Consider the following 28,000-nt stretch of genomic DNA (forward strand, 5'->3'; position numbering starts at 1 on the left):
GCTGGGAGATTTCCAACTCTTACCGTGTTTAATACTTGTAGCCTCCTGGGTTCAATGTGGTCAATGTGTCCAGCTTTTTCTCCGTCGGTCTCTCTGGCTTTGTTTCCGTCCCTCCCCATCTGTTCCCCCATCTCTCTTTCGTCTCTCGTTTTCACTCTCACTGCCCCCCCCCCCCCCCTTCAGTGCCTCTTCACTCCTGTTTGTCATGACACCTGTCTGTTTTTCTGGCCCTTGGTGTCGTGGTAATAAAGTCCAGAGACTGGAGGGTCAGTGGAAAGCATTTCTCAGTAAATCTCTGTCTCTCTCGCTGTCTCTATTTCTTTCACAGCGCAGTGGCGATCTCCCACAAGATCCTAGAGCTTTGTACTTATGGATGTACAGTGTGTGTGTGTGTGTGTGTGTGTGTGGGTATACACCATATTCGCCCCCCCCCCCCCGTCCACTCTCCGTCTCCCTGCCCATTAAACCGTTTGTCTTCTCATTCAACGCGAAGCAGTTGGCTTTAAAAATAAGCAGCTATCATTCCCCCCCCCCTCTCTGTCATCATCTTCTCCTGAAGCCCCCCACCACCCCTCTCCTCTCCTCATGTCAGTGGCTAAAAATGAGCTGACACCTTCCTGTGTATCTCCCTGCCCGTGATTCATTCTCTGGTGGACATCAATCAGTGACCTCATCCCTCTCGAAGATGGTCCCAATAAAGAGCTGGCTGCCACTGCTCTGTGAAGTAAAGACTGCAGTGCCACATAGGAAAACATACGTGGTAGCAAAACTGTAATGAACTTTAGTGGGGAGTTTATGAAAAAGACAGATAACTGAGCTCCACTCTTATCTCTGTCACAGTTCAGGCATCACATCACACTCTGGCCCTGCTTTCATCACCTGCTTATCGTAACATGTTTGAGAGGTTTGTCTTCAGTGGTTTGTCTTTGCTTCTATCTCCATGCATATACATACACTCAGTTGTCAGGTTATTGGGTTATCACCATCTAGTACTAGGTCGAACCTCCTTTCCCTCCAACAGCTGGACAGAAGTCTTCAGGGCTTTGTCTCAGCAAGAATTCAGAAACGTTTTTGCTGCAAACTGGACGGCATGTTATGAATCTCCCACACCATCTCCGCCCAAAGGTCCTCCACTGGGTTGGATCTGAGGACCAAGCAGAGCAATTCAACTGAACAGGATTTTTTGGCATCCAGGTGTTTTGGTTTCCCAATCTCAAACTCAGCCACTTTAATCCCAATAAATGTAGGTGAATTGTTCACACAAGATTTTGAGATATTTACACCCTGTAAGGGACATACACATAACTATTTGAAAGTGTCACCAATGTATATATTCATCTAGATTCACATTTTCAAGGACATCAGATATCCTATATTCTATCATATCTTTTTTCTCTTCTTCAAATTATTATTAAACTATAATTATTGAGTAAAATGAGTGCTATATTTCTAATATGGAACATAATATAAAAGTTTAGCTGAACCATTCAATCTCTAAGTTAACACAAAAATATTCATAAGAAAATGTGTGTTATTGTTAAAAATCTTTTTCAAAATATGATTTGAAAATACCAATCTAATGGGATAGAAATAAGCATAACAGAGTGGAAAGCAATACAAATAATTGTGATTTAACATAACATTTGTTTCGAAATATGCATCAGTAATGAAAAATAAAATACATACTTATATGAACTATTAATTGTATATATTTCCACCTTGTTAGTGAATATTCCTAACAGGGTCCCCAATATTGGGTTAGAATTGTGATAAACACGTCCAGAATTTGAACTTAATCAAATCTATATTTTACAATTATGATTATGATTAATTTATTATATAATTTAGCCTAACAGGGTGGAAATGCATAACAATCCTTTTCAATAACAATGTGTGTGTGTGTGTGTGTGTGTGTGTGTGTGTGCGCGCGTGTGTTTTTAAGGTAAAGACACGTGCCCCCATATTTAGGCTCGTTGGCTGTAATTTTACAGTGTAACCCTACGCGCACACTGTCCGCTCGCTAGAGCTACAAAAGTTTTTGACTAGCTCAGCCACCTAGCAGCCTCGCTATTATCACCTCAAGCCACCCCAGATATGTGAACTCAACGTTAGCTAACGTTATTTATTGTGCGAGCCAGAGACGTCTGTAATACTGTGCAGTACACCTCGAGCCTGATTAAGCAATGCGTAAAGCTAATGGGAGACGGTGACTGGCTCGCCTGTCGAAGTTCTTGCATTTGTGGAGGGTCAGTGCAGGATGTGCAAGCCTGGGCAGATCAAAGAGAGGAGTGTCATTTTTCTCCGTTTTCCAATAACAGCCCCGTGTATAATAGCAACTGATAACACCACATTTGCCAGTAACAACGCACTGTAAAAACAATTGACATTTTACACGGCGAGAGGGATTAATTATACACTTTGTGGGTCGTTCCCACTTCTGTTTGTGATATAATCCCGAGAAGGTAACAAATACTACATAATAATACTGTTAATGTACATACATATATTTTACGCATAGTGACGTGATGGCACAACCAGATTGCTGTAATCTCAGGCTGCATAGATACACCGGTGTAACCTTAAATGGCTTAAATAAACGCGCTGGTAATAATCGCAATCCTCCTCGCGTGACAACATGAACACTTCAGTTAAATATAGTACAGTACTATGCTTAATAAGCTCATAGCTAGATTTTGACACAAGTCAGATGAACAGACAGAAAAGCATAACGGTCTGGTATCACTGCGGTCCGTCGTGTGGCAAATTTATTTTCCTGGCAAAATGTAACAAGCGAGGAAAAGAAATGTTGCCTATCCCGTTAATTCGTTTTTTGAGAAAAAATATTAAATTAAAATATTTTTTGTTGTCTTGTTTTTTTTTGCACATACACAAAAAATACGTATTACTTATTTTGGTGTTCAAATATGGGTGGGGCTAAATGTTTAATGCCGGTCATTGGCCAAATGCACAGCCCACATATTTTTTCCCTTCAAAATAGCAGTTCAGCCTTCTTACTTCATATATTAGCAACAACAATTCTAGTCTTTATTAACTTATGAACAGCTGTTACTATATATAGTTAGCTATATATGTATTTAATATGTATTGATCTATTAATAGCTATAGTGTCAAAAAAAAGTTACATTCTATTTTCGTCTTTAAGATTACATGATCACGGCAACAACAGTGTTTATGGCTAATTTTTGCAGTGCCTGCAGAATGTCAACGCCCCCTTGACATATTTTAACATTTTGTTTTGTAAGCAGCTCAGATGATTTCTTTTACACTTATCTACACATCATATTGCATAATTTTAATGTCATGTTTGTACAGTAAAAAACCTATACCAGTCAAAAGTTTGGACCCACCTACTCATTCAAGGTTATTTCTTAATTTGTTACTATTTTCCACATTGTAGAATAACATAATTTCAACTATGAAATAACACATGTGGAATCATGTAATAACCAAAAATGTGTTCAACAAATCAAAATACATTCATATTTTAGATTCTTCAGACTAGCCACCCTTTGCCTTGATGACAGCTTTGCACACTCTTGGCATTCTTTGCAATTGTTACCTTCTCGGGATTATATCACAAACAGAAGTGGGAACAAACCCAGAAAGTGTATAATTAATCCATCCAACCGTGTTAAATGTCAGTTGTTTTTACAGTGCGTTGTTACTGGCAAATGGTGTTATCAGACGGTTGTTATTATACACGGGGCTGTTATTGGAAAACTGGAGCCAGTCACCGTCTCCCATTAGCTTTACGCATTGCTTAATCAGGCTCGAGGTGTACTGCGCAGCATTACAGACGTCTCTGGCTCGCACAATAAATAACGTTAGCTAACATTGAGTTCACATATCTTGGGTGGCTTGAGGTGATAATGGCGAGGCTGCTTGGTGGCTTAGCTAGTCAACAACTATTTGTAGCTCAGTGTGCGCGTAGGGTAACACTGTAAAACTACAGCAAACAAGCCTAAATATGGGCAGTGGCGTTTTTATATGTAAAAAAAAAACTGTGGGGCACAAGCCATTTCAAAGTGTAGGATACATACCAGTAAAGCTACAAAACTCCCTCTTTCTACTGAGGTGTTTATTTAACACATCAACATACAGCGTGGCTCCACAAAACACTTTTAATGACAGAGCTGCTTGCTTCTACCAGGTGTTGTAGTACACATACTGGAGAGAGAGAGAGACCTTCTTGTGTAAATGCTCTCCTTCTCTCTCACACACATGTAAAATTACCACTCTCGCATTTACACACCTAAATTAGGAATGCAACCAAGCTCAGAACCAATGTGCCTACAGGGCCATACACAAACAGCAATGAGCTCAACACCACTGAAGGCCACAACGAAGCGGAAAGACATATTTCTAGGGATACAGATCCATTCTATGACAACAACCTTAATAGATAAGCATGGACACACTGACACTCGTCATCATCTACATCAATCGATCCAGCACAAAAATATGACCAATGCATGGACCAGCACCACAAAGGCAGGATGATAAAATATGCTTTCACACACCAAGGCTGAGGGCTCACTTGAAGAGGAAGGTGGCAAGGCGGTTCTTCCTCTGGGCAAACCTTTCAATGACTTTGGGAATTAAGTCATGTAGCTGCTGAATCAACTGGCTTTCGATGGACAACATGGCCACTGCGTAGAGTTGCAGATGTCCCATGGTATTGCGAGTGAAGGTTTTTACCCTCTTCAAGGTGGAAAAGTTCCTCTCTGACTCGGATGTTGCCACAGGTATTGTTATGATAATTTTCAGTAGAGTGATGGTCTCAGCAAAAGCCTCCTCTAGGTTGTTCTCCTGAATGGATCTTAACAGAAACATAGCCGTCTTACCAGTGTGAAGCTCAGTGTGGCGGTACAGAGTGGTCAGCTCAGACTTCAACTTTTCCTTGTTTCCTAGAAGCCATAGTTTCACCACACAGTCAATCCCAGATATAGGGAATAACAGGACAAATTGTGGGAAGAGCGAGCTGTCAACCAGAAAGTGAAAAGCTCTGCTCCACCTGGGAGATGACTGTGTCACATGCCTCCTTCATCACCGGCGCTGTGTTGGTTACTCGTCAGCATGGCTCGTCTGTTCCTTTGTGAATGGTGGCAGCCCATTCATCAGTTTGCTTCCGCATATTCTGAACATTGTCCTTGAAATGGGTGAGCGCACTGCTAATCCCAGATGCATCGATGCTCCGTCTTTGCAGACTGTTGTATAAAACATCAACTTCTGGCATAAGGAATAAAATAAAAACCAGAAGCTGCAGAAAGGCTCGGTCCCGGAGTTTTTTTGACAGGCCGTATGCCTCACTTATGGTGGCTTCATCCCATCCTGGTTGTGTGCGTATGTCCTCCATACACAGGAGCAGCACAGTGCGGTTTTCCCAAACTGCACTGACAGTTCTACTTTTAAAATTCCATCGTACAGGGGGTGGCCTTGGAAGGCGTCTCTGTGTTGCCTCAGCAGGTGCTGCAACACGTTTTGGAACGCCAGAGAAAAAGGTGGCAAAAGCAGTTAAATCTGTAAAAAACACCTTCAGGATGCTCATCCTTGCTGAACAAAGTTGCTGCAAGGTCAGGTTCAGCTGATGAGCATAGCAGTGAACAAACTGGGCATGTGGGTATGTTTCTTTCATTAGCATCTGTACCCCTCGGATGTTTCCACTCATTACAGCCACTCATCATAAGTCTGAGCGATCAGCTTTTCTCCCAGCTTCAGTGGTTCCAGCACACCCTTGATGCTATTAGAGAGGCAGAGTCCAGTTTTATCTTTGACTTCCACAAACTCCAAAAACCTCTCAACATGTATCGCAACGCAACCACCATTTGTGATTTACAGGAGACATCAGTTGTCTCATCTGCCTGTATGGCAACAAATTATGTCTCGTCCACTTGCTTGGCTCCTCCATGTACACTTCATACATACAGTCTAACAGCTCGTTTTGTACAGTGCTAGATGTCCATTTGAAGATGGGCTCAGCGTCATAGTGCCTCTGAAGGCTTGAATCGCCCTCACACATGGAAAATGCATCTGGATATTCCAGGTTTCAGGGAGTCCACCGACTCGTCGTGCCCCCGCAGTTCGGTTTTACATTTAAAACATGTTATGATCCGACTGAGAACGTACCTGTTTTCCTCCACCTGTTTGTTATGCTGCTCAATGGAGCGCCTGTATGCACTGTCAACTTGGGCTGCGACATTTACCCTTCCAAGTAAGATCAATGTCATAGCATTGTCCAGATGACTCCTGCTGGTGTCATGTTTTCAATCCTCTCAGAAAGATGTTTCAAATCTTTGTAACCCGTCCTTGACCAAGTACCATCTCCACCAAATAGCAGTCAGGAAAACAGAAGAGTGTCTTCTTTTGTATGCTAACCGTTAGCCACTTTTTCTTCAAAAACCTTTACCAGGAGTTTGAGTAATGACAATATCCTGTGGCTGATGGGTACCAAGTTCCCCTCCAAATTAAAGGTTTCAAACCTGTGCTCAAGTATGAAATCCACTTTATTCATTTTCTCCAGTTATCTGGCATTTGTGAAGCTAACAAGCTAGCTAAGACAATCTATCCTCCTTGCTCTTCTTGCCGACTAATGTTGGCGCCAGACAGACAGACAGCCAATCAGGTCTGAAATACAAAATGACACTGTAGGGGGCTACCGGCTGTCAGCCCCACTTGGCATCAAATTAGTGTGATCTACATTGATTACAATAACATTCTGAGCATGCGTATTCATATTTTCACACGTACAATTTACGCTTAGCCTATGGCCTACTACTGCGAACTCGAATCGGCAGAACGCAGACTGAAGCAGCAAGGCAGGGACCAATGAACACTAAATAAAATCCTAACACAAATGATATGCAATTTAGGAAGATGCTATATTCATAGATAGTAAATTATAGGAAGTAATCTTCGAGAAATTAAAATAGAAATTTTCTTGCAGTTCTTTCTGTTGACAACAGGTGGGGCTGTGCCTCAACTGCCCCTAATGACCAGTCGCCCCAGAATATGGGGGTATGTGTCCTTTACCTTAAAAACACACGCACACACACACACACATACACACACATTGTTATTGAAAGGGATTGTTATGAATTTCCATCCTGTTAGGCTAAATTCTAGTAGAAATCAATCATAATCATAATTGTATAATATAGATTTGATTAAGTTCATTCTGGTCATGTTTATCACAGTTCTAACCCAATATTGGCGACCCTTTTAGGAATATTCACTAACACGGTGGAAATGTCGTTAGAAAATATATAAAATGAATTATTTATAGTGTGTATTGTATTTTTCCTTGTGTATTGATGCATATTAAGAAAAAAGTGTTGTGTTAAATTACAATTATTCTAATTGCTTTCCATTCTATCCCATTAGATTTTAAACAATACCACAAATTTTTTTATAAAATTTTTTGTGCTAACTTAGAGATTGAATGGTTCAGCTTAACCTTTGTATTATGTTCCGTATTAGAAATAACAGAGTGCTAGTTCTGAAAATAGCACTCATTTTACGCAATCATTATAGTTTAACAAGAATTTCAAGAAGAGGAAGGAGTTCCCACATGCTTAGCTCTTGTTGGCTGCTTTTCCTGCACTCAGTGATCCAACTCATTCCAAACCGGGTTGGGATGAGTTGAGGTTGGGTGATTGTGTATGCCAGGTCATATGATGCAGCACTCCATCACTCGTCGTCATGGTCAAATAGCCCTTAAACAGCCTGAAGGTGCATTTTGGCTCATTGTCCTCTTGATAAACAAATTATAGTCCCATTTAGCGCAAATCACTTGGGATGGCGTATAGCTGCATAATGCTGTTGCAGCCATGCTGGTTGAGTGTGCCTTGAATTCAAAATAAATAAAACATTATTTCACCAGCAAGGCACCCCCACTGCATCACACCTCCTTCTCCATTCTTCATGGTGGGAACAACACATGTGGAGATCCTGATTCTAAGTGGGGTAAATCTAATGAACTGATTCTAAGTGGGGTAACTCTAATGAACTGATTCTAAGTGGGGTAACTAATGAACTGATTCTCTGCAGCAGAGGTAACTCTCTTGTCCTGTGGTGGTCTTTATAACATGTAGGGTTCCCCCTGCCCTGATTCCTTTAAACATGTGACTGATACGTGAAAGAGGAAGTGGTGAGTAATTCCTGCCAGTGTCACCAGATATGTGATGATCACAAAGGAAGAAAGTCTTGTGGTTGCTGGTTAAAATAAATGTGGACCTGACAATGACTTCCCTAAAAGCTGTTGATCATACCAGCTTCCGGGCCGTGACAAGAGTGCGGAGTCAATGGTCTTCAAATATGACTGGTGGGGCCTTTTGGTTCGGGAGAAGAAGCATCTTATTTCATGCTCAATGTCAACGAAGAAGATTAATCCGGCTGTCTCACACATGAAGTGTCCTAGATCGGAATGTATATAGTTTATTTAGAATGTCTCAGATTCCCTAGTAAGTATTTACAGTATTCTAAAGAACAATGTGACGAAGACCAAAAATGTCAATGAAAAAAGCTCAATTATTCTTCATCAGATTGATCTTACACTAAAAATACTTTATTTGAGTTAAAAGTTGATCATGGCATCCTTCTAATAGCCATTCATATGTATTGAATAGAAGTATTTTCGATATATTTAAAAAAGTTAATCTGATTCATCTTGCGAGTTCATTTTGCCCCCACAGTGAGTAGGATCGTTTGGGAGGAAATACATCTATCCAACAATCACAGTTGGAGAATTGCAATAGTTAGAGAATTATCAAAACTACAAGCAGATGCCACCTGCATGCCAACAAGCTATTATGATTTCTAGCCAGAGGAAAACTTCTATTCTCATCAAGACCTAGACATCCATAAACACTAGATTCAGGTTTTATATAAAAAGAGGGATGGTCATGCAGAAACTAATTACAGCTGTGATGTACGAGGATGGATATGCAATGTTGTGGGGCTGTTTTAGTCCTGAACACCCTGGCAGCCATATTTGGATACTGAGAAATCTGCCTCTGGCCGAGGCTTGAACCGGGTGGTCATTGGGTCTTCCGGCAGGACAAGGATCCGAAGCGTTCCTTGAGAACTGCCAAATGACCGCAGAATCTAGCTTTTGAAATTGATTTCCCAGTTTCCTGAACTAAACTCGATCGAGACCTGTTGGTGAGCTGAAAGGGTAATAAAGCTTCATGTACTTCATGTACTAATTACTAATGTTAGCAATTATACATACAGTGGGGAGAACAAGTATTTGATACACTGCCGATTTTGCAGGTTTTCCTACTTACAAAGCATGTAGAGGTCTGTAATTTGTTTGTCATAGGTATAAAAGACACCTGTCCACACATTCAATCAAACAGACTCCAACCTCTCCACAATGGAGAGAGCTGGGACCACAGATTCAAAGAAAACCATTAGTAACACACTATGCCATCATGGATTAAAATCCTGCAGCACATGCAAGGTCCCCCTGCTCAAGCCAGCGCATGTCCAGGCCCGTCTGAAGTATGCCAATGACCATCTGGATGATCCAGAGGAGGAATGGGAGAAGGTAGATAATAGTGTGCTCCTTATCTCAGCTCGTTACCTGTATAAAAGACAACTGAGAGCCAGAAATCTTTCTGATTGAGAGGGGATCAAATACTTATTTCACTCATTAAAATGCAGATAAATGTATAACATTTTTGACATGCATTTTTCTGGATTTTTTGTTGTTGTTATTCTGTCTCTCACTGTTCAAATAAACCTACCATTAAAATTATAGACTGATAATTTCTTTGTCAGTGGGCAAACGTACAAAATCAGCAGGTGATCAAATAATTATTTTCCTCATTGTATCTATGTAAGAAAAATACAACACAATCTCCTCAACACAATCTATAATGAGCAAGTCAGTATAACAGCAAAGTAACTATATTTGAAAAGACTAAGGCTATACATTTTACAGTAGAATGCTAGCCACAAATCTCAATAGTTAATTCCAACAGGCACAGATCGCAACTATTGCAGTTTTGACAAAAGTAATAAAAAATATTATTATAAACATATTTGGCTTGATTAAGATTTTTTTTCTTTGAACAACTTAATCTCCATTAAAGTTTAGATTTCTCTCATATTTTCAGTGTAAGATCAAGCTGAGAAACAACAAGGACATTTTTTCAAAGCCTTTTTCATTGCCAAAGGGTTCCAATAATTCTGTATTTTCTCTCAATCTCGGCTTTTCTCTCTCTTTCTCACTCCTTCTTTCAGTCTGTCTCTATCACCGTCTTCCTCTCAATCGCGTGTGAGTGCCAGTCCCCATGCTATCACAGATTTCAGGAAGTTACAATATGTTCTTGCCAAGAGTATCTTGTGATCCGAGGTGTAAAAACTTGATTATGGGGTTATGCTCCCTTTTGGTGGTTATTTATAATTTACTTGCATCATCCATTGAGGTGTTTCCTTTTTTCACTTCACTGACAGATGACATGAGCGAGAGAGGAAGCATGTGGATGACAAAGGTTACCTAATAATACCTTTGATAGGCATGGAATGATATTGGTAATGAACTATCAATGTAAACATAAACCTTTGAGACAAGCCAAACAGTAAAGCCTAAATAACAGTCAGTTGATAGATTGGCAGTTTTCGAATTATCTCTGTTTCGGGAAAAGCCTTAATCTATTTTCTTCGGCATAACTGCCAAGGACACAGACTGCTTCATGTGCACTTTACAGCATGTGTTTCAACAGGACCATCCTAGTTGCCACTTCAGAAAGTGGCATGGAATACAAATTGCTGGAGCCTTCTGTTCATGTCTTCTGGGCCTGTTAACAAAGTACACTGACAATATATTTACTTAATTCCCTACTACTAATTTCCTAACATTTGACTATTTTGTTAAATTCTGTTCCAATGACAGAACTGTGTGATTCCGTCTGTTTATTGTCTCTGCAAGGCAGAATATACTATACCCAGGGCCTCAGGAGAGCAGGGTCAGAACTGAAGGGAGGGGCTGAAGGAAGGGAAAGCCTGTTGTATTTAAAGGAGAGAAACTGAGCTGAGGTAGGAGAGTAGAAGAGCAGTTCATTAGAGTGCACTGGGGAGAATCTTGTGAACTGTGAGTAATTTTGGGAGGGTGATTTTTCCGCAAATTAATCTGGCTAAAGAACAGATGTCTCTTTTCATTGCATCTGTCCATCTCTGTCTGTCTTTTGCAACATTCAAGATTCAAGTGTGTCTTCGAGAGAATCTTAAGAGAGGTGAAATCGGGTGATTTTTATTCTATAAGTTCTGTCAGTTCCTTTATTTGTTTACTCCACCAGGGAAGCCTGACAAGAGGACCAGTGAAAGTGCAAGTGGTGTGCCGGCAGGACCCGAGCATGCTGGGCTGTGAGAGGGGGGCGGGGGTGAGACGCTGGTTCACCCTGGTGACAGGGCTGCTGGAGTGCCTGTGTTTTGCGGGGGCCGTGTTCGGCTGGGCCTCCCTGGTGTTTGTGCTGAAGACAGAAGGCTACTTCAGCAACCTGTGTGTCAACGCCACCAGGATCGATGGAACGGAATTCACAGGTCGGTGGCTGCGATGCCTCACATGCTCACAGAGTTAGTAGAGTTTACGGTGCAACATAAATCTCTCATGCTTACACACACACACGCGCACACAAAATAAACATTTCATGCTTACACACACAAATGACACACACATCTAACATAGCTATATAAGTGGGGAAATCTACTTCTATTCACAGTGTACACCCCCCCCCCCCACTATTTATAAGCAGAATCAGTATCATTTATATTTTATCATCAGTATTATCAGTTAGCAATAAAATTCCAAGTTGGAAAGCGAGTGGTTATGATGATGGTACACAAATCTCTGCCCATACTTAAAGTGCTGTCTCTGTGTGTGTGTTTGTGTGTGTGTCTGTGTGTGTGTTAGACTGCAGTGGTCAGGATGAACAGTTCTCCCTTATCTTCACGATTGCCTCCTTCATGAACAACGTCCTGCTGCTTCCAAACGGTTTCCTGTTTGACCATTTTGGCACCATGGTGGCCCGACTGCTGGGAATGTAAGTCATGTCGTGAACACGTTAAAACATGTCATGAAGCTGCACATGGTAGATAGCCTATATTCAACTATGACAAACATTTACCAGTCAATTGTAGGAATGTTAACTACAACAATCTGACAAGAGACAGTTGGCAGCAATAATTTAAAAGGTAGTTTCATGAGTGAAACAAGCCACCTGCCACAGGAGCCTTGTCTTACCTTAGAAGGGGAAGCAGCAATAATAACAAAAAAAAAGCATATTTCCTGCTTCTGTTCCTGTAAAAAAAAAATGCTGTGGGACCGGGCTTGAGGAATGTAACCACTGAAATTAATAGACCGAGCTAATGAGTGGGGTTTTACAATGACAGTGTTCACAAGCGGTAAAGATTTGACAACTGATTGGGTACAAAAGACAAACCTGTTCAAACTCTAGTCTTTGTCTTATCTCACGGAAATCAATATTTCCTTTTCTCTTTGTTCGTACGGCACAAATGTGACTGATTTCACCTCTCTGAGACTGTGACCTTTGAAGTGTTATGGAGCAGCCATCCAGCTGTCATTAGTATGAAACGTTCTACTTTGGCCATTATAGAGAATCCTCTGTCGGTCCTGTTCATCTTTGTCCCTGTTTCAGGTGTTCATGTAAAGGGGGGAAGTGCGCGCACGTGTGTGTGTCCAGTGCTAAGTCGCTGTCTGTCTTTTTGTCAAATTCTTATTCTTATTTATTTCCCTTGGAGGGGTTCTCATATCAGATCTGGAGTAAGCTCTTGGAGGAGCGAGTGAGAGACAGGGCCAGTATTTATGGAGAGCAGTGTCAGAGGTTGGAGAGAGCGAGGGCCATGCCAAACTGAGACACCTGGAAAGCGTGCGAGGGAATGGTGTGTAGCCTATTTGGAGAGAGGAATGAGGAATTACTTGAGGGAACTGAAGGGGGGTTTTACACTGATAGTTAATGTGACTTAAGGGTTGGGTTTTACGTTGACTGGAAGCGTCCTTTGTGTACTTGACAGCCTGATAGAGCATTGGCTTTCTGACTTACTGGAAATCACTGGTGAAAGTAATTCCTCTTCTGGTAGCTTCAACAGTAGTGTTCCATAGTTTGTGTCTCAGATATCAACAGTAAAGGGGGAACCTCTCCAGGTAATGACTTGATGAATATTCTTGCAAGCAGCTGACATTCATATGGTGGATGTATCTCAATATTTAACATCAATTGTTCAGGTGCTCCCTAATCCTGTATTTTGTCTTTGTTATCTTAATTCTTAAATCGAGTATTTGTCATTATTATGAAGAGTGGTTTAGTCTGGGGACTGATCCAAGCGTGCCTACGCACACATCTGTACATAAACCATGTGTGGCAAAATAACAGAGGCAAAATTAGATCATAAATGCAATCTCCAACTGCCAACCCCAATGGGTTAGGGGTGACCTTAGTTGGCATCTCACCCAGGATGAGCCGCAGATAAAACAACGAACAGTTTCATACACTTTCCATACACTGTTTATGTAGACATTTCCAAAAATATTTCAATGAGGGCATTTGCATAGGTTACATGAGGGAGATGTAGAGGATGGGAGACCTGTTGAGGATGGGAGACCTGTTGAGGATGGGAGACCTGTTGAGGATGGGAGACCTGTTGAGGATGGGAGACCTGTTGAGGATGGGAGACCTGTTGAGGATGGGGGACCTGTTGATGATGGGAGACCTGTTGAGGATGGGAGACCTGTTGAGGATGGGAGACCTGTTGAGGATGGGGGACCTGTTGATGATGGGTGACCTGTTGAGGATGGGAGACCTGTTGAGGATGGGAGACCTGTTGATGATGGGAGACCTGTTGATGATGGGAGACCTGTTGAGAATGGAAGACCTGTTGATGATGGGAGACCTGTTGATGATGGGAGACCTGTTGAGGATGGGTGACCTGTTGAGGATGGGAGACCTGTTGAGGATGGGAGATCTGTTGAGGACCGCTGAATGCTGATTCAAAACACACCATTTATCCCAAAGTAAAAGACACCTACACTGTCCTTACTGTCCTCTCTTTAAGTTGTATCCCTAGTTGAGTGATTACCAGCAGAGCAAGCTGAAAATGGTTAAGGCATGCATTTGACATAACGCCACAGGAGCTTATATGCTTATACATGTCCAGGGGGGAAAAAGTGTTTTCTTAGATGTTTGGGTTGCATCTGTGTATTTCCTACTCAGCCACTGTGTTTCCCATAGGCTTAATGGAATGATTTTGACCCTATGTGGTTAGTTAGGGGTGTTGCCATGTAAAAAGCCATGGTCATGCCCAAGCACTGAGAGTCCTCATTTCCTCAGTGAGCATAACAGGATCAAAGTCGCAGGATCACTTGATAAATCCCACATTTTCCAAGCGCACTGACCGTTCTGAATTGTGTTCGTAAGCATCAGTTTATGCTAGTTTCTATGCAGTGTTGATAAATGAGTTTCACAGAAAAATATGTGAGGGCAGCGGTGGCTGGAGCTTGACTGTGAGAGTTCAGGACGGTGCTAAGCCCCTGGGATTTGTTGATGTCAAACAGGGCCAACCAGGTCTACAGTAGCGCAACTCGGACCAAGTTATTGAACAAACCAATCACAGCCTCAGACTCCAAATCCACGCCAACAAACTCCGCTCTTTAGATCGTAAGCCAGTCAGGAGCAAATTCATGTTTTCCCCAGTGGAAAGGAAATTAAAAGTGAAAGAATGAAAATAGAGAGGCCAGAGGGAAAGGTGTGGAACTAGATGTGCTTGGTGGGAACAGGAGAACACAGATAATCTGCGCCAAAGGCTCTCAAAACCGGGCTAGGATCAGAAGGAAAGAATAAGACAAGTTAAACCTGAATCTTCACATGGCTGTGGTTCTCTCGTATTTGTGTTCACCAGATCCCTCTATACCATGGGCGCCTTGTTCGTGGCCTTCTCGAGTTCAAGTAAGACCCTTGACTTTTCTATGGTGTTTTACTGGCAGTCACTCCAATGAAATGCTCTTTCTTTGTTAGTTTTGTCTACAGTGACAATGTTTGTTTTTTTATCGACAACTTATCAAGTCTTTCTCTCTCTCTCTCTCTCTCTCCGTTTCTCTCAGCCCTGTCCACCATCCTCTACCCAGCCCTGGCCTTCATAGCAGTGGGAGGCATATTGTTTCTGGTCACTAACATGCAGGTGTGTCCTGTTGTATTCAATGTCACGTACACCGCCACAGCCCACAGCAGAGGAGTTCTCGCAGTGATTAAAGCCCAATGTACATTAAAATTTACAAAATTAGCAGGACACACACACCCCAACACAACACACGTAGACACACATACACACACACCCAAACACAACACACACACACACACATACAGACTGAAGCACAAATAGCATATCAGTATCCCTCTATGAAAAAGGAGAGATACTGATCACTTTTGAAACGGATTTGAGTGAAGTTAAAGGAATAGAATGATCTATTGTTCATAGTAAGAAGTTAGCTGCCCCATTCCAGTAAATGCAGGTCTATTGCCTTGAGGCATACATTTCATTCAATTGATTTTATTCATAAATTCTGTTCAGTTGGTTTTATACATTTCATTGAGTTGATTTCATTAATACATTTGACTCAGCTGGTTTTTCAGTCTGTGTTTTTCATACATTGTATTCAGTTGGTCTGTCAGTCATCGGTTGTTATTGTAACAAAAGCCACAGCCCCGGGTGGTTATTGTTTCCTTCTCTGTGATCTCAGGTGGGGAACCTGTTTGGTTCCGCTCGCTCGACCATCATCACCCTTTACAACGGCGCCTTCGACTCATCCTCCGCTCTCTTCCTCATCGTCAAGGTAATATACACTCACAAACGCACGCAGGTTACTGTATGACAGCTCTCCACGGCTGAATGACACTGATGATGATGATGATGAAAGTGTCATCCCTCTGGCTTCTCTAGCTGTTGTTTGAGGCTGGGGTCTCACTGCGTGCCTCTTTCCTCTTCCTGGCTGCGTGTGGCGTCATCCACCTGGTCAGGACCTTCCTCCTCATGCCACGAACACTCATCCCCTACCCTCCCCCTGAAGGATATACCTACGGGTGAGAACTCATCCCCTACCCTCCCCCTGAAAGATACAACTCCCTGAAGGAGGAACTCCTAGATGAAAACAGCACAGGAGCTGGATGGAAAAACATCCAGAGCCCACAGCAAACCCCAGGTGGGACCGATCGGGTCCGGTCTGTTCTGGTTTGGACTGTTTCATTCTCTGTCCAAGACCATTATGTCAGCTAGTTTTATGCATGTAACCAGTGCTTCTTGTGACAGGGTAAAGACCTGCTGCACGACCAAGACCTGCAGCCCAGAGCAACAAGCAGCCAATGACAACGCGCAGAGTGGTGATGTCACAGATGAAACGCCTTTAAATGAGGAGCCTGTGGAAAAAGGTGTGTAGATTCAGGCCACCTTGAAATCGGCCCCACATTCATGTTTGGTTGACCATCCAGACCTTGCCTCCTCCCGTTCCAATCTCAGGACAGATTTGGTCTCTCTTTACCCCCCCCCCCTGCAGTGCCTGGTTTCCGGGAGTGTTTCCTGTCCAAGTTCTTCCTATGGCACCTGGTGTGGTTGTCTGTCATGCAGCTCAGGCATTACCTGTTCATTGGGACCCTAAACCCAGTGCTTCAGAGACTAACTCAAGGGGACCCTTCTCTGGGTACACACACACACACACACAAAACTATCCACTCACGCACACACAATTGTCCATTCACATAAAAACACAAACACACACAAGCCTGTTGATCAGACATTACCGGAGAGTCTTAGTCAATTCAACAGGTGTTTTATTAGCATGCAGGGATGGTGGTCACTATTCCCACAGCTAGCATACAACTCGTAACCATTTATATGTGAATATCTTTCAGATAAAAGCTATTTCCAAGTCTCTTTCTTTGTGTGTCCATGACCTCTCTGTCTGTACCTGCAGTGAGTACATACACCAATGCGTTTGCTGTGACTCAGCTCTGTGGGGTGCTGTGTGCCCCTTGGAATGGCCTCATCATGGACCGACTCAAAGGGAAACCCAGGGCCCCAGGTACTAACAGACAGCCCTACTCACTCTTCTACAGAGACCTCTACTGACACCCAATACACCCCTCAAGACAAAACAACTGACACACCCACAGACACCCTTACAGACACATCTACCAACACATTTACAAGCACCTCTACCGACACCCCTAAAGACATCCCGTAGAATAGAAGGGTTTAGACGTCTGGGACAAAGCCTGATCTTATAGCCGCTGGACCTCTGTGTGGAACCACTTGGGTGTTGCCTCAGCAGCTCTGGGCGCCAGACCTCTTACCATGCAGAGTTCAGATTAGTAGCCAGTTGTCCACACTGCGATTCTTCTTCCTCAGCACTGCTGTATTCCTCTCTCTCTTAACCCTAACCCTAACTCCTCAAATAATGTTCTCCAAAGTTCAGGAACTGGCAGTGAAAAGTGAAAACAAAGAGCTTGTGTCCAGTCTAGATGTTTTTTATTTTTTTTATTTTAACAAAAAAGTTAGCCAGCTAGCTAGCTATAACTATCCAAGCTAAAGTGTTTTTTTTAGCAAATAGTTAAATTAGTCTTGTGTGTGTGTGTGTGTGTGTGTGTGAGCAGGACAGAGTGAGAGGGAGGCAGACCTCCAGGCGTCCGTGCTCTCCTTGTCACTAACGGCTCTGCAGTGCCTCCTCTTCTCCATCTGCGCCTCCACCCCCTTCTTGCCCATCCAGTATCTGACCTTTGCCCTGCAGGTCCTCAACCGCTCCTTCCTCTACGGAGGCAACGCAGCCTTCATCAGCATTGCGTGAGTCTCACTCACACTCACATACACACACACACACACTCACACACACACACACACACCAACTGTTCAGAATAACAGACGTTATGCAACAGGACGGGGAACCCTGATAGCTCTTAGTGTCATAACAGTCTTAGTGAATGCATCTCTCTTCTCTCTCTCTCTCTCTCTCTCTCTCTCCTCACCGTTTACCTCACCCTCCCACATCTCCTCCCTCTCTCTCTCCTCTCTTTCAATCTCTCCTCACTCTTTCTGCTCCTGTTTTTCTCTCCTGTCTTTCTCTGTAGTTTCCCTGCTTGTCACTTTGGGAAGCTGTATGGTACAGTCATGGCTCTGTCTGCAGTGGCATCCCTGCTGCAGTACCCCTGCTTCACCCTGGTCAAAGGGGTACTGGGAGGAGACCCGCTATACGTGAGTGTCACCTGTAGTCCAAAGCCTCTGTGTGTATATGTAGTGTAATAACAGTTGGGTTATAACAGTGTTTCTCCTACAATTAATCAATGAGGCATGAGAGGCTGTGGCATATGGCCAATATATCACTAGATAAGACCTGTGCCCAGGCACTCTGCGATGCGTTGTGCCTAAGAACATTTTGTGGCCGCGGCATTCTGGCTATATAACACACGCCCTGGTGCCTTATTGCTCCTACTAACGGGTTACCAACACAGTTCCAAGCAGTTAAAAGTCATGTTATGGTATACGGTCTTGTATACAAAGACAATTTCTTAAACTATGGGTCGGGGTCAGAAGGTGGGTCGGTTCAAAAGGTGGCCCCTAGTGTGAATTAAATTGTTACTATGCATATTGCGATGACATCTATAAAATTGATGGTTTACTATCCATTTATAGTTCTCATGGCCACTCCATTAAAGCCTGTGCTTCAAACCACGTGAACCAAGCTTTTCACACTAAACATGATGGCCACAGCTCCAGGTACCAGTCTCCGATTCGTAACACAGGGAACTACATACCAATGGTTATCGCTAGGAGACAATAGCCTTTGTTGTTCCAAGCCTAGCAAACCTGTTCTTAATGGTAAATCTAGCAACCTGTTCTTCCTGCTCGGTAAAATTACTAGCCATTCCACCTATTTGGTAGAGTGAGGAAAGACAATGTCTTCTCAGAAAAGGAGCAGGAAACAACAACACCTGCCCTCCTCGTGTTTGAGGTGGGCTGCTGAGTCATGAGACTGCGTTCATAACCGTACGCTGTGTTTTTTTATTTGGGTCAGTGAATGACAGCTTGTGTCACAGGGAAGACAGACCACTTTGTAATTTGGTTCTCGAGTTTAAAAAGTGTCCACGTGTTTTCCCCGGGCAGGTAAACATATTCCTGACATTACTCACCCTGCTGGCCTTCATCCATCCTGTCTGTGTCTATCTGCACTGTCGGCGTATGGCAGCACTCAGGACCAAATCCAAGGACACCCTCCCATCACCCACCTCCTAGACCAACATTTCAAAAAGGGAATTGAACGCACACAATTTAATGCTGCCATGTGAACCCTGAAACCTTTTCTTCTTCTCCAGTTTGTGTATGTGAATACCATATGTGTGTATGTGTGTGTATGTATCTATCAGAGCTTCCATGAAACCTGCTGTCCAAATTGTTCAGAGAAAGAAGAAATGTTTTTGCAGTCGTCAAAACTTCCAAACTTTTTGCGAAGTCCTTGTTGAATCCCATCTCTGGGAGTTAGAGCACACTGTTAAGTGAACTCTAAAACTGGGCAAAATTGGCAAAGTTTGTCTTAAAATAAAACGCTGCTGGTCACATTGTCTAACAACAAATTTTCCTGAAGGAAGCTCTGGTATATATATCTATATCTTCAAAAAGTATTCAAACCCTTTAAAAGTACTCTTAATTTAATGGCTTACAAACGCCACATTGCTACTATGTTTTATTTTACAACATTGACACTCAAAACCAGTTATTGTCAATAGTTGATTTTGAGTGTCAGTGCTTTAAAAGAAAATATGAATCTGAATGAAATTTCAGTGTACCATTTGTAATTCAGTAATATGAGATATCAAATTCGTCATGTGGTTGAATACTTTTTCCAGGCAATGATCACGAGGATCACCGTAGCATATTTTTTGGAAAAGACACCTAGCTTTGCTAGTCATATACGTTTACATATTTCCTGACGTTGTCAGAGTGGGAACAAAAACTGTTACAGACTGTTGTTATTTAGTCCTCTATCAACCACTTGATTGGTGGACTTTTGCTAAAGCGGAAAGCTCATATGCTGCGGCGGACTGAAACGCGATTTCATTGTACAGATACAGAATTTACATTAGGCATCCTACGTAGCAGGATTATAAAATGGTGCTAGTTATTCTAAAAACGTAAGGCTTTTTGCGAGACAGCGATATCCTAGAAGTTGTAGGTTTTTTACAGGACCTAAGGCCAGTCTGTGAGTTATTTGATCGTTGGAACATAGAGCTGCTGTGTAAATACTGCAATGTGGATTTGAATTAATTTATGGAGGACCAAAGGAGGACTAAACATATAATCATTTCAATAATTAATAAAAAACAAATATAATTTTAGGTGGCAAGCATAATTTCACTTTTTAAAGTAATATGAAATAGCTTTTTTTATCACAAGATGTATTTCGTAATATCAAGGCATTTTTGATAATATCATGGTCCTTTTTACAATATCCTGACGTATTTCATAATTTCATGGCCGATTTCAAACTATCATGTAGTTTTTCACGAACACGTACGTAAATCCATAGTAGTGGGTTGTCTGTAGCAGCTGATTGGCTAAACCAGCCACACTGCTTCACCTACAGTTGATTTCTTGTAGTAGGAATTTTAACAGGATTTTGCAGCATCATGGTTGTGCTTGAGGAGAGCAATTTAGCAAGTTTGTATGCAGAACGTTCTGGCAAAACCACTTTTACTACGAACACATTCTTGTAAATGGCAATAGAAATACTAATAGAAATAGAAAGGCCTGGACTTCCAAGGGCTGTAGCCCCGCTGCTTTTTGAAAAAGCCCCGGGTCTTTGATCCAATTCCGAGAAATTACTGTACGATGAATATGTCCGCGTGTTTTGCGGTCTGGCATCGCTACAGCAGGAATAGGGTTAAGAAATGAGCGCAAATAGCATCGTGTTTTGTTTCAATTGCGCAGTCTCGTAACTTCCCTTATTAGCAACGTGGCTCACTTGTTTTGGCAGTGTAACTCGCGAAGGAAGCAAATTAGTATGGAGTGTAGAGGAAAATACAAAACAAAAATGCCTTTCAGAATCGCATCCGTGGTGCTGAGGCAACAGGCAGGGTAGCTACCGCAGCCAGGTCGACAATGCTTTAGTTAAGTTGATATTTGCTATAGGCTACTATGCCAACGTTCATTGCTGAAGCAAGCAGTAGTAAAATATACTGATTACCTATTGCTAATATTGGCTTGCACGGTCTGAATCCCTTGTAGCCATTACCCTCAAAAGTAGCTTTTCCAATCAACTGCTAAAGACCACCCACTTGCTTTGAGAGATCATGAAAAACGACACGATATTATGAAAAAATACATGAAATTCTAAAATAGGCCATTATATTATAAAATACATAGTTTGATGAAAAATGACAATTAGAAATCCAATGTATTATTTTCAAATATACCATTATTTTGAATAGTGGCATTGTAAAAAATATTTAATAATTAGGGCCCATCTAAAATAATATATTTATTTAATTAATTGTTTAATTAAATATTTATGTAATTTTGACTTTGGTCCTACATATGAAGAGTCGTTTGCGTCTCACAATCCTGTATAAAAAAAAATCTTCGGTGGGTGAGACAATTCTAACAAGAGGTACAGTTCTGCCACCTACTGACTGTAACTGGGAAAACAGCTGGCTCCCTGGTGGTGCTATAGTACTGAATGTATTTCTATCCTCTGAACCGACTGTTGACACGACTGTCCTACGTAGTTTTTTCTAAAATCCAGTTTCTTCCAGAAAAGAAGGTTAAATGCCAATATAATGGTATAAACATTTTTTTTTTGCTAAATAATCTATTTGCTAAATAAAACGATTCCAAACTTTGGCTGTGGCACTCAAAAACATGGACTGATATGTCTGGAAGCCACTCTAGCGTTGTCTTAGTTGTGTTTCATTGGGTCATTGTTGTCCCGTGGACTTCATGGCTTTTGCTTTTTCATGCACAGTGAAGTATGGCACCTCAAATAGACAGGTGCGTGCCTTTTCTAAATAATTTCCAGTCAATAGAATTTGCCTAAGCTGGACTCCAGTCAAATTCTAGAGACATCTCACGGATGTTCAAAGGACACAGGAAGCATCTGATCTCATTTTGGAGTGTCATTTTAGAAGGGTCTAAATACTTTTGTATGAGAGATATTTTATGTTTTAATTTTCAATAAATTGGCACATATTTCCAAAAAACATGTTTTCACTTTGTCATTACTGTGTGTAGATTGATGGCATTTTAAAAATGCATTTAGTCAATTATAAATTAAGTCTATAACAACATGTGGAGAAAGTGAAGGGGTCTGAACACTTTCCAACAGTACACGAAAATCACGAGAGGCTCTTTGGCATTAGGAATCTACTCAGTAACATAAAGCTACTGTGGGGCGAACCCATCATCTCCCTTATCAGCACTGGGCCAACACCGCAGAGAGAACAACCTGGCACTGTGTTTGGCAACGGGGTCCTTGAACGCTACTCGGCTGAGCAATGGTCCCTTGAACGCTACTCTGCTGCTCCCAATCCGGCCTTGCCTGGGGGGGAGTTAAGCACCCCACAAAAGCGGACAGAGGATACCACGGGATGTCCCGGGGGCTTTCGTTTTGAAAACTTTATAAATTCCCTTTAGTGCCCAGAACACAGGCACTGTGTCCCTTCTCTGTCTCGCCACGTAATTGATATGGAAAAGGAATATTTCCCAGAATACATTGCAACTGGAGTGGTAACATTTACATGCAGGAACAATAGTTATTGATTCCAATGCAACTTTCCAAAGTTTTACATCCCGAAGTTACTGTTGAAAAAAGTATAAAGATCTTATCACGGATTCATTTGAATGTTGTCAGTAATGGCCATGAGAGAATATGAGATAGACATTGTTTCAAACACTTTTCACTTGAAGATGGATTCATTTCCTTTTTCAGTACAAATGCCAAAACAAACCAATCAACCAAACACATAATCTATAATTATCATTAGTATAAAAAGGACTCAACATGGAAAACAATATTCACTCCAGTACAAAAATATTTTGTACAAGTGTAATTTTTTTATATAGTCAAATGCACAGAATAACACAGCGTCATTCTGATCAATGAAATTCTTGTGACATGCCACACGACATCCCTTAATTCATGGAAAACATATACAAAAAATATCCTCAGGCAGGCAAAGGTCAGAAGGTCAGTACATCATGAGAAAAGCCTCCTCCCACCTGATCAGTTTCATTCCCAGGGGGGTGTGGCTCTTAGCAACAGGCCATCTGTCCCACAGAGACTAACAGGACTCAACATTTGCACACCAAATTCTCTACTGATCGTGTACACAAAAAGTGAAAAAAGAGCAGGTGCAGAAAGGATGCTTATAACGACAGAATTCATCATTGACTTGGTTGACATAAATGACAGATCCGCAAAAAAAAAACCCCAAAAAAACATCATGGCACAACAGGAAATAAAAACCTCTCGCGACAACACAAGAGCGACCTGTAGGCAACCGTCTGACCTGCCCAGAACCTCACACAACGCCAAGAAACTCACTGCTCATCCTCCGGTTTGTGGACCTTCCCAGAAGAACCGTGCTTCCTGCTCACATGGTTCTCCATGTATTTGCGACGGGTGAAGCAGCCGCCACACACCTCGCACTTGAACGGCCTCTCGCCGGTGTGCGTGCGCCGGTGCACGTTTAGAACGCCGATCTGGGTGAAGCTCTTGTCACAGTCCTCGCACTTGTACGGCCTCTCGCCGGTGTGCATCCTCATGTGAATCGTCAGGTACTTCGGGTTGACGAAGCCGCGGTCGCACTCCGAGCACATGGTCTTCTCCCGCTCCACCAGAGCCAGGCCCGGCTTGTGCAGCTTCAGGTGCTCGCGCAGGTACTCCGGGCGATTGAAGGCCAGCGCGCAGCGCTCGCAGCCATACGGCTTTTCCCCGGTGTGGATCATCCGGTGGCGGTCCAGGTGGGACTTCTGGATGAAGTGCTTGCCGCAGACGGCGCATCGGTGAGGCCTCTTCTCCGGGGCCGTGTGAGAGTACAGGTGGCGTTTCAGGTACGTGAGGTGGGTGAACAGTCGGCCGCACTCGTTGCACATGAAGTTCTTCGTCCCCTTGTGGTGGACCTGCAGGTTGTGGATCTTCAGGGTCGACTTGCTTCCATAGTCCTTGCCACACTCTTGGCAGTGAAACGGCTTCTCACCCGTGTGGTGCTGGAGGTGCCTGTTCAGCGCCACCTTGTTGGGTAGGGCCTTGTCACAGAAAGTGCACATTTGTTGGTTTTTTTGCACCGACGTTCTGAGTCTTCTTTTGGGCACCTTCAAATCTGTGGAGCCTTGCTTTTTGCCTTTGTTTCCGACTATGCCATTTTCCAAATCAGAGACGGAAAATACTTTTTTCTCTCTCTGGTATTCTTTTGCAGGTGCCTCCTGCTCTTTGGACTCTGAATGTTTAGATTGGTGCCCCTCCTTTTCGCTGTCTTTAGGATTGTTTTGAGAGCCCTGGTCACTCTTTCTTTTAGATTTCGGAGACCCCCCCTTTCTTTTTCTGAGGGATGTCTCTTCGGTAGCGGTGTGATGGTCGGTCACAAAGTGGTCACTTTCAATTCCCTCCACAGAGCGACTCCTGGTTCTTTCCTTTTTAGATTTGCTATGATTGTTTCTAATTGACATTTCCTCAGGTTGTTCTACCAACTCATGATTAGCACTTTTACACTGATCCTCTGCACACAGCGTAGTCCTTTTTGTAAGGTTGTCTTGTTTGCCCCTCTTAAAAGCAGAGGCCATTTTATAGTTCCCTTCCACCGCTGCTGCAATCTCAGGCTCAGGTATAGCAGTATCATACTGCTCAGCATCTGCTTTGAATACATTGAGGTCACTACGCTGCCTTCTTTTGCTCCGGGAAGTCAAACCAGTTTGTTCGTCAGACAAAATGTCATTTGGCTCCTCTATATTGGCCAATTTTTTCCCAGATTTGCCATGCCCCTTTTCTCTTTCTGTGCTCTCCTCTGACTGCTTGTCATGCTCAGACGCAGAACCGGCTTCATAACCCTTTAAATGAGACCTGGTCTGCTTTTCGGAGCTGTTTATTTTGGTCTTTTTTTTTGGTGCTGAGGCTTCCTTGTGGGTCTCGTCTCCTGACCTGGACAAGGGAGAAATGCCCCTTGGTTCTTTGGGGCTTTGCCTTTCAGAGATTCTCTGGGGAGCTCTCAGCTGCCCCTCACACCTCCTTTGAGTGGGAGCCCCCTTTGGCAGTGTTTTGTCATCACAGGAAGCCTTTTCTTTGGAAACAGGAAAGGTGGGGTTATATTTCCTTAACAATATTCTTAAGTTGTTACACAAAGTAATTCTAATATAATTTCTTAAACATCTCCATCAATGCTTTTACTGCATTGTTAACATGACAAAACCATACATGATATGGAGAAAGCAGTATACAGTCATTTTGGAGTGTTGAAAATAACACATTTTTATCATTCCTAATGTATTATGTGTTAGCTAGGCTGACAAGAATTTCCAATTCGTTTATCCAAAAACCGAATTAAACAATGACAAGCGGGAGGGGTGGGTCACCTTTTTCTACGGGCATGTTTCGACTCTCCCCCCGACCTACTGTTTTTACCTCTTAGGGCAAGTCATAATTAGGGGGCTAAACCTCCACCCAATCTCCCCCGTAATTCGAACCCTGCATTTATTATATGTTCCTTAGGAGCAATGAAACTGACCTGATGTCTGTGCCAGTAATAAAATGGTTGCAATCTGCCTGATAGATTTTGGATTATTAAAATGGGTCTACCGCCATTACAGCAAGATTGCTTCGCAAATAGGTTCCATGCTGCTTGGACCCCTACAGATCCTTGTAAAAGCTTTTTTGTCAACGTGCATGAATGGATGGTTCTTACTTGCCCATGCCACTATCGCACTTTCCTAAAACATAAAGCAGCCAAAAGCTAGCTCGTAACGTTAGCGTTTTACCGAGTGGTTAAATCAGCATGACACCTACTTTTTGTCGAACACCGTGTACCAGACCTATGCGAAAGTGGTTTCCGAATATCATTAAGGTACAGTTTCATGAACGTCCCCTCAACTTTCGCCCTGTCGGACATTGTTCTCAACCAGGAAGCAGACTGGTTGGCTAGCTAGCAGAAGAGATGGGGTTCACCAGTTTGTCCGTGTCCGTGTTTGAATCTCAAATCGCATACTACCTACTACAAGTACGTACTTCGCGGATGATAGTAAAGTACGTACTGTTTAGTATATAGTAAGCTAGTATACCATCATTGGGGCCGATTAGGACGAACTATCTCGTCATAAATTTGCGTCTCAACGTGAGATTTTGTCGTGTATTTACATCACCCCAAGTTTGAAAATATAGGTAGACACCGTTTAGAATTGGGTAAAACTGACTAACGTTTCTTATTAAGTTTTCTTCCACCACAAATATCATCTATGAACTTTATGGCTTTTGCCACTGACCGTTTTAATAGCTTATAAGCCAGTAGTACTAGTAACTTACTACTTTGTATAGTAGAATTGAGCCACTGCTAGCGAGATTAACTTTACACTGCCAAAGCAATTTCATTTCATGGCACAACAACGTTCGTTTTTCATTCATACCTTGATACAGTAGCTGTCAGCATAGGTGACGATAACTGACTACAAATGAAAAGATCAGGGAAACTCTTTATTGCTTAAGGGGTTGTGGGTTATTACCCCCAAAAGCATGCTCGGATGTGTACTTTGAAAATCAACCAGAAATATAGTATACCATCCGGGAGATTTTGGCATGATATTTTAAGCATACTATGGTTTGAGACATACTCATTTTCTCGCATGCTAATCTGGCCTACTACATAGTATGCAAGTATGTGATTTGAGATTCAGTCCGTAACTGAAAGCTGAAAAAATATGTGAATGAATAAAAAGCGATTGAGCTATTCATCTCCGCCTTGTGTTTTGACGTTTCATCAAAATGTAAGGGCTACTATATAAAAGATACAATTATTCTTTAGTTACTATAGTCAATATTCCATGAATACTTTGACTAGTAAAAGCTGATACTAGTACTTTTTCTCTACTTACTACAGTCCTGTCTCAATTCGTATACTACTCATTCTGTATAGTAGGCTATTTAGATAGTTTTTCCCAAACCACAGTGCGGGGGAGTATTACAGACAGGTAAATGTGACACTCCTGGAACAGAGTGAAAATCCTGGGATCCAAAACCAAAGTGCGGGGGAGTATTACAGACAGGTAAATGTGACACTCCTGGAACAGAGTGAAAATCCTGGGATCCAAAACCAAAGTGCGGGGGAGTATTACAGACAGGTAAATGTGACACTCCTGGAACAGAGTGAAAATCCTGGGATCCATTGAGGTAGTCCCAATACTGGCTTACTAAATACTTAACAGTAGATACTTTTCCGTCACCAGCGCAGTACATTTTAGTATGTGGTAAAAGTATGAATTTCGATGCAGCCCTATAGCACTTACATGAACAATCCAGCTAACCCAATACAAAGTAGACCAATATAGAGGAGTTCACAAACTGTGGTCCGGGGACAGCTGGGGGTACGTGGAGGTAAGCTACCTCAGGGTGTACCCTGCCAGATAGGCTGTAGTCTGTAGCAAATATAGTTTACAAGACTGAAATATCCACTGTTGTGGAGTGGGGAACTCGTCTGCATATAATCCTGCCTCCAACGTTTGGAAGACTGAATTTTAAACACTGACACGCCTTGTCTCCTCCTGTTCCCCCAGCGAACGAGACCAGAACATTATGAGCTAGTCCAGAATGGTTAAGTGTGAGTGGGTGGGGGTTATAGTGGTACTGCGAGTGAGTAAAGGGTGTATGAGGACAGTGCTGTGCTGACGTTTCGTACCTGTCTGATCGATACTGGACTGGGCCGATTTACTGTGTATGTACGATATG

General features: G+C 42.5%; 2 protein-coding genes across 2 annotated transcripts; one reads left to right on the plus strand and one right to left on the minus strand.

The window, feature by feature from the left end:
- The first annotated feature begins 11,071 nt into the window (after window positions 1–11,071).
- On the plus strand, window positions 11,072–21,287 carry slc43a3b (solute carrier family 43 member 3b). The gene is made up of 13 exons (XM_010901653.4): window positions 11,072–11,116; window positions 11,322–11,565; window positions 11,936–12,065; window positions 14,938–14,984; window positions 15,140–15,216; window positions 15,776–15,868; window positions 15,976–16,115; window positions 16,342–16,460; window positions 16,586–16,729; window positions 17,003–17,110; window positions 17,682–17,868; window positions 18,153–18,276; window positions 19,186–21,287. The coding sequence occupies exons 2-13, from the start codon at window positions 11,379–11,381 to the stop codon at window positions 19,312–19,314; spliced, it is 1,485 nt and encodes a 494-aa protein (XP_010899955.2). The 5' UTR covers window positions 11,072–11,116; window positions 11,322–11,378; the 3' UTR covers window positions 19,315–21,287.
- Window positions 21,288–23,127: 1,840 nt separating this feature from the next.
- LOC105028713 (zinc finger protein 154) lies at window positions 23,128–26,234 on the minus strand. Its single transcript, XM_010901641.4, has 2 exons — window positions 26,072–26,234; window positions 23,128–25,349 (listed from the first exon to the last, which is right to left on the minus strand). Exons 1-2 carry the CDS (start codon window positions 26,172–26,174, stop codon window positions 23,614–23,616), a joined length of 1,839 nt encoding a protein of 612 aa, XP_010899943.2. The 5' UTR covers window positions 26,175–26,234; the 3' UTR covers window positions 23,128–23,613.
- Between the last annotated feature and the right edge of the window lie 1,766 nt (window positions 26,235–28,000).

Source organism: Esox lucius, chromosome 4 (assembly GCF_011004845.1).
Source record: "Esox lucius isolate fEsoLuc1 chromosome 4, fEsoLuc1.pri, whole genome shotgun sequence".
Taxonomy (NCBI): Eukaryota; Metazoa; Chordata; class Actinopteri; order Esociformes; family Esocidae; genus Esox; species Esox lucius.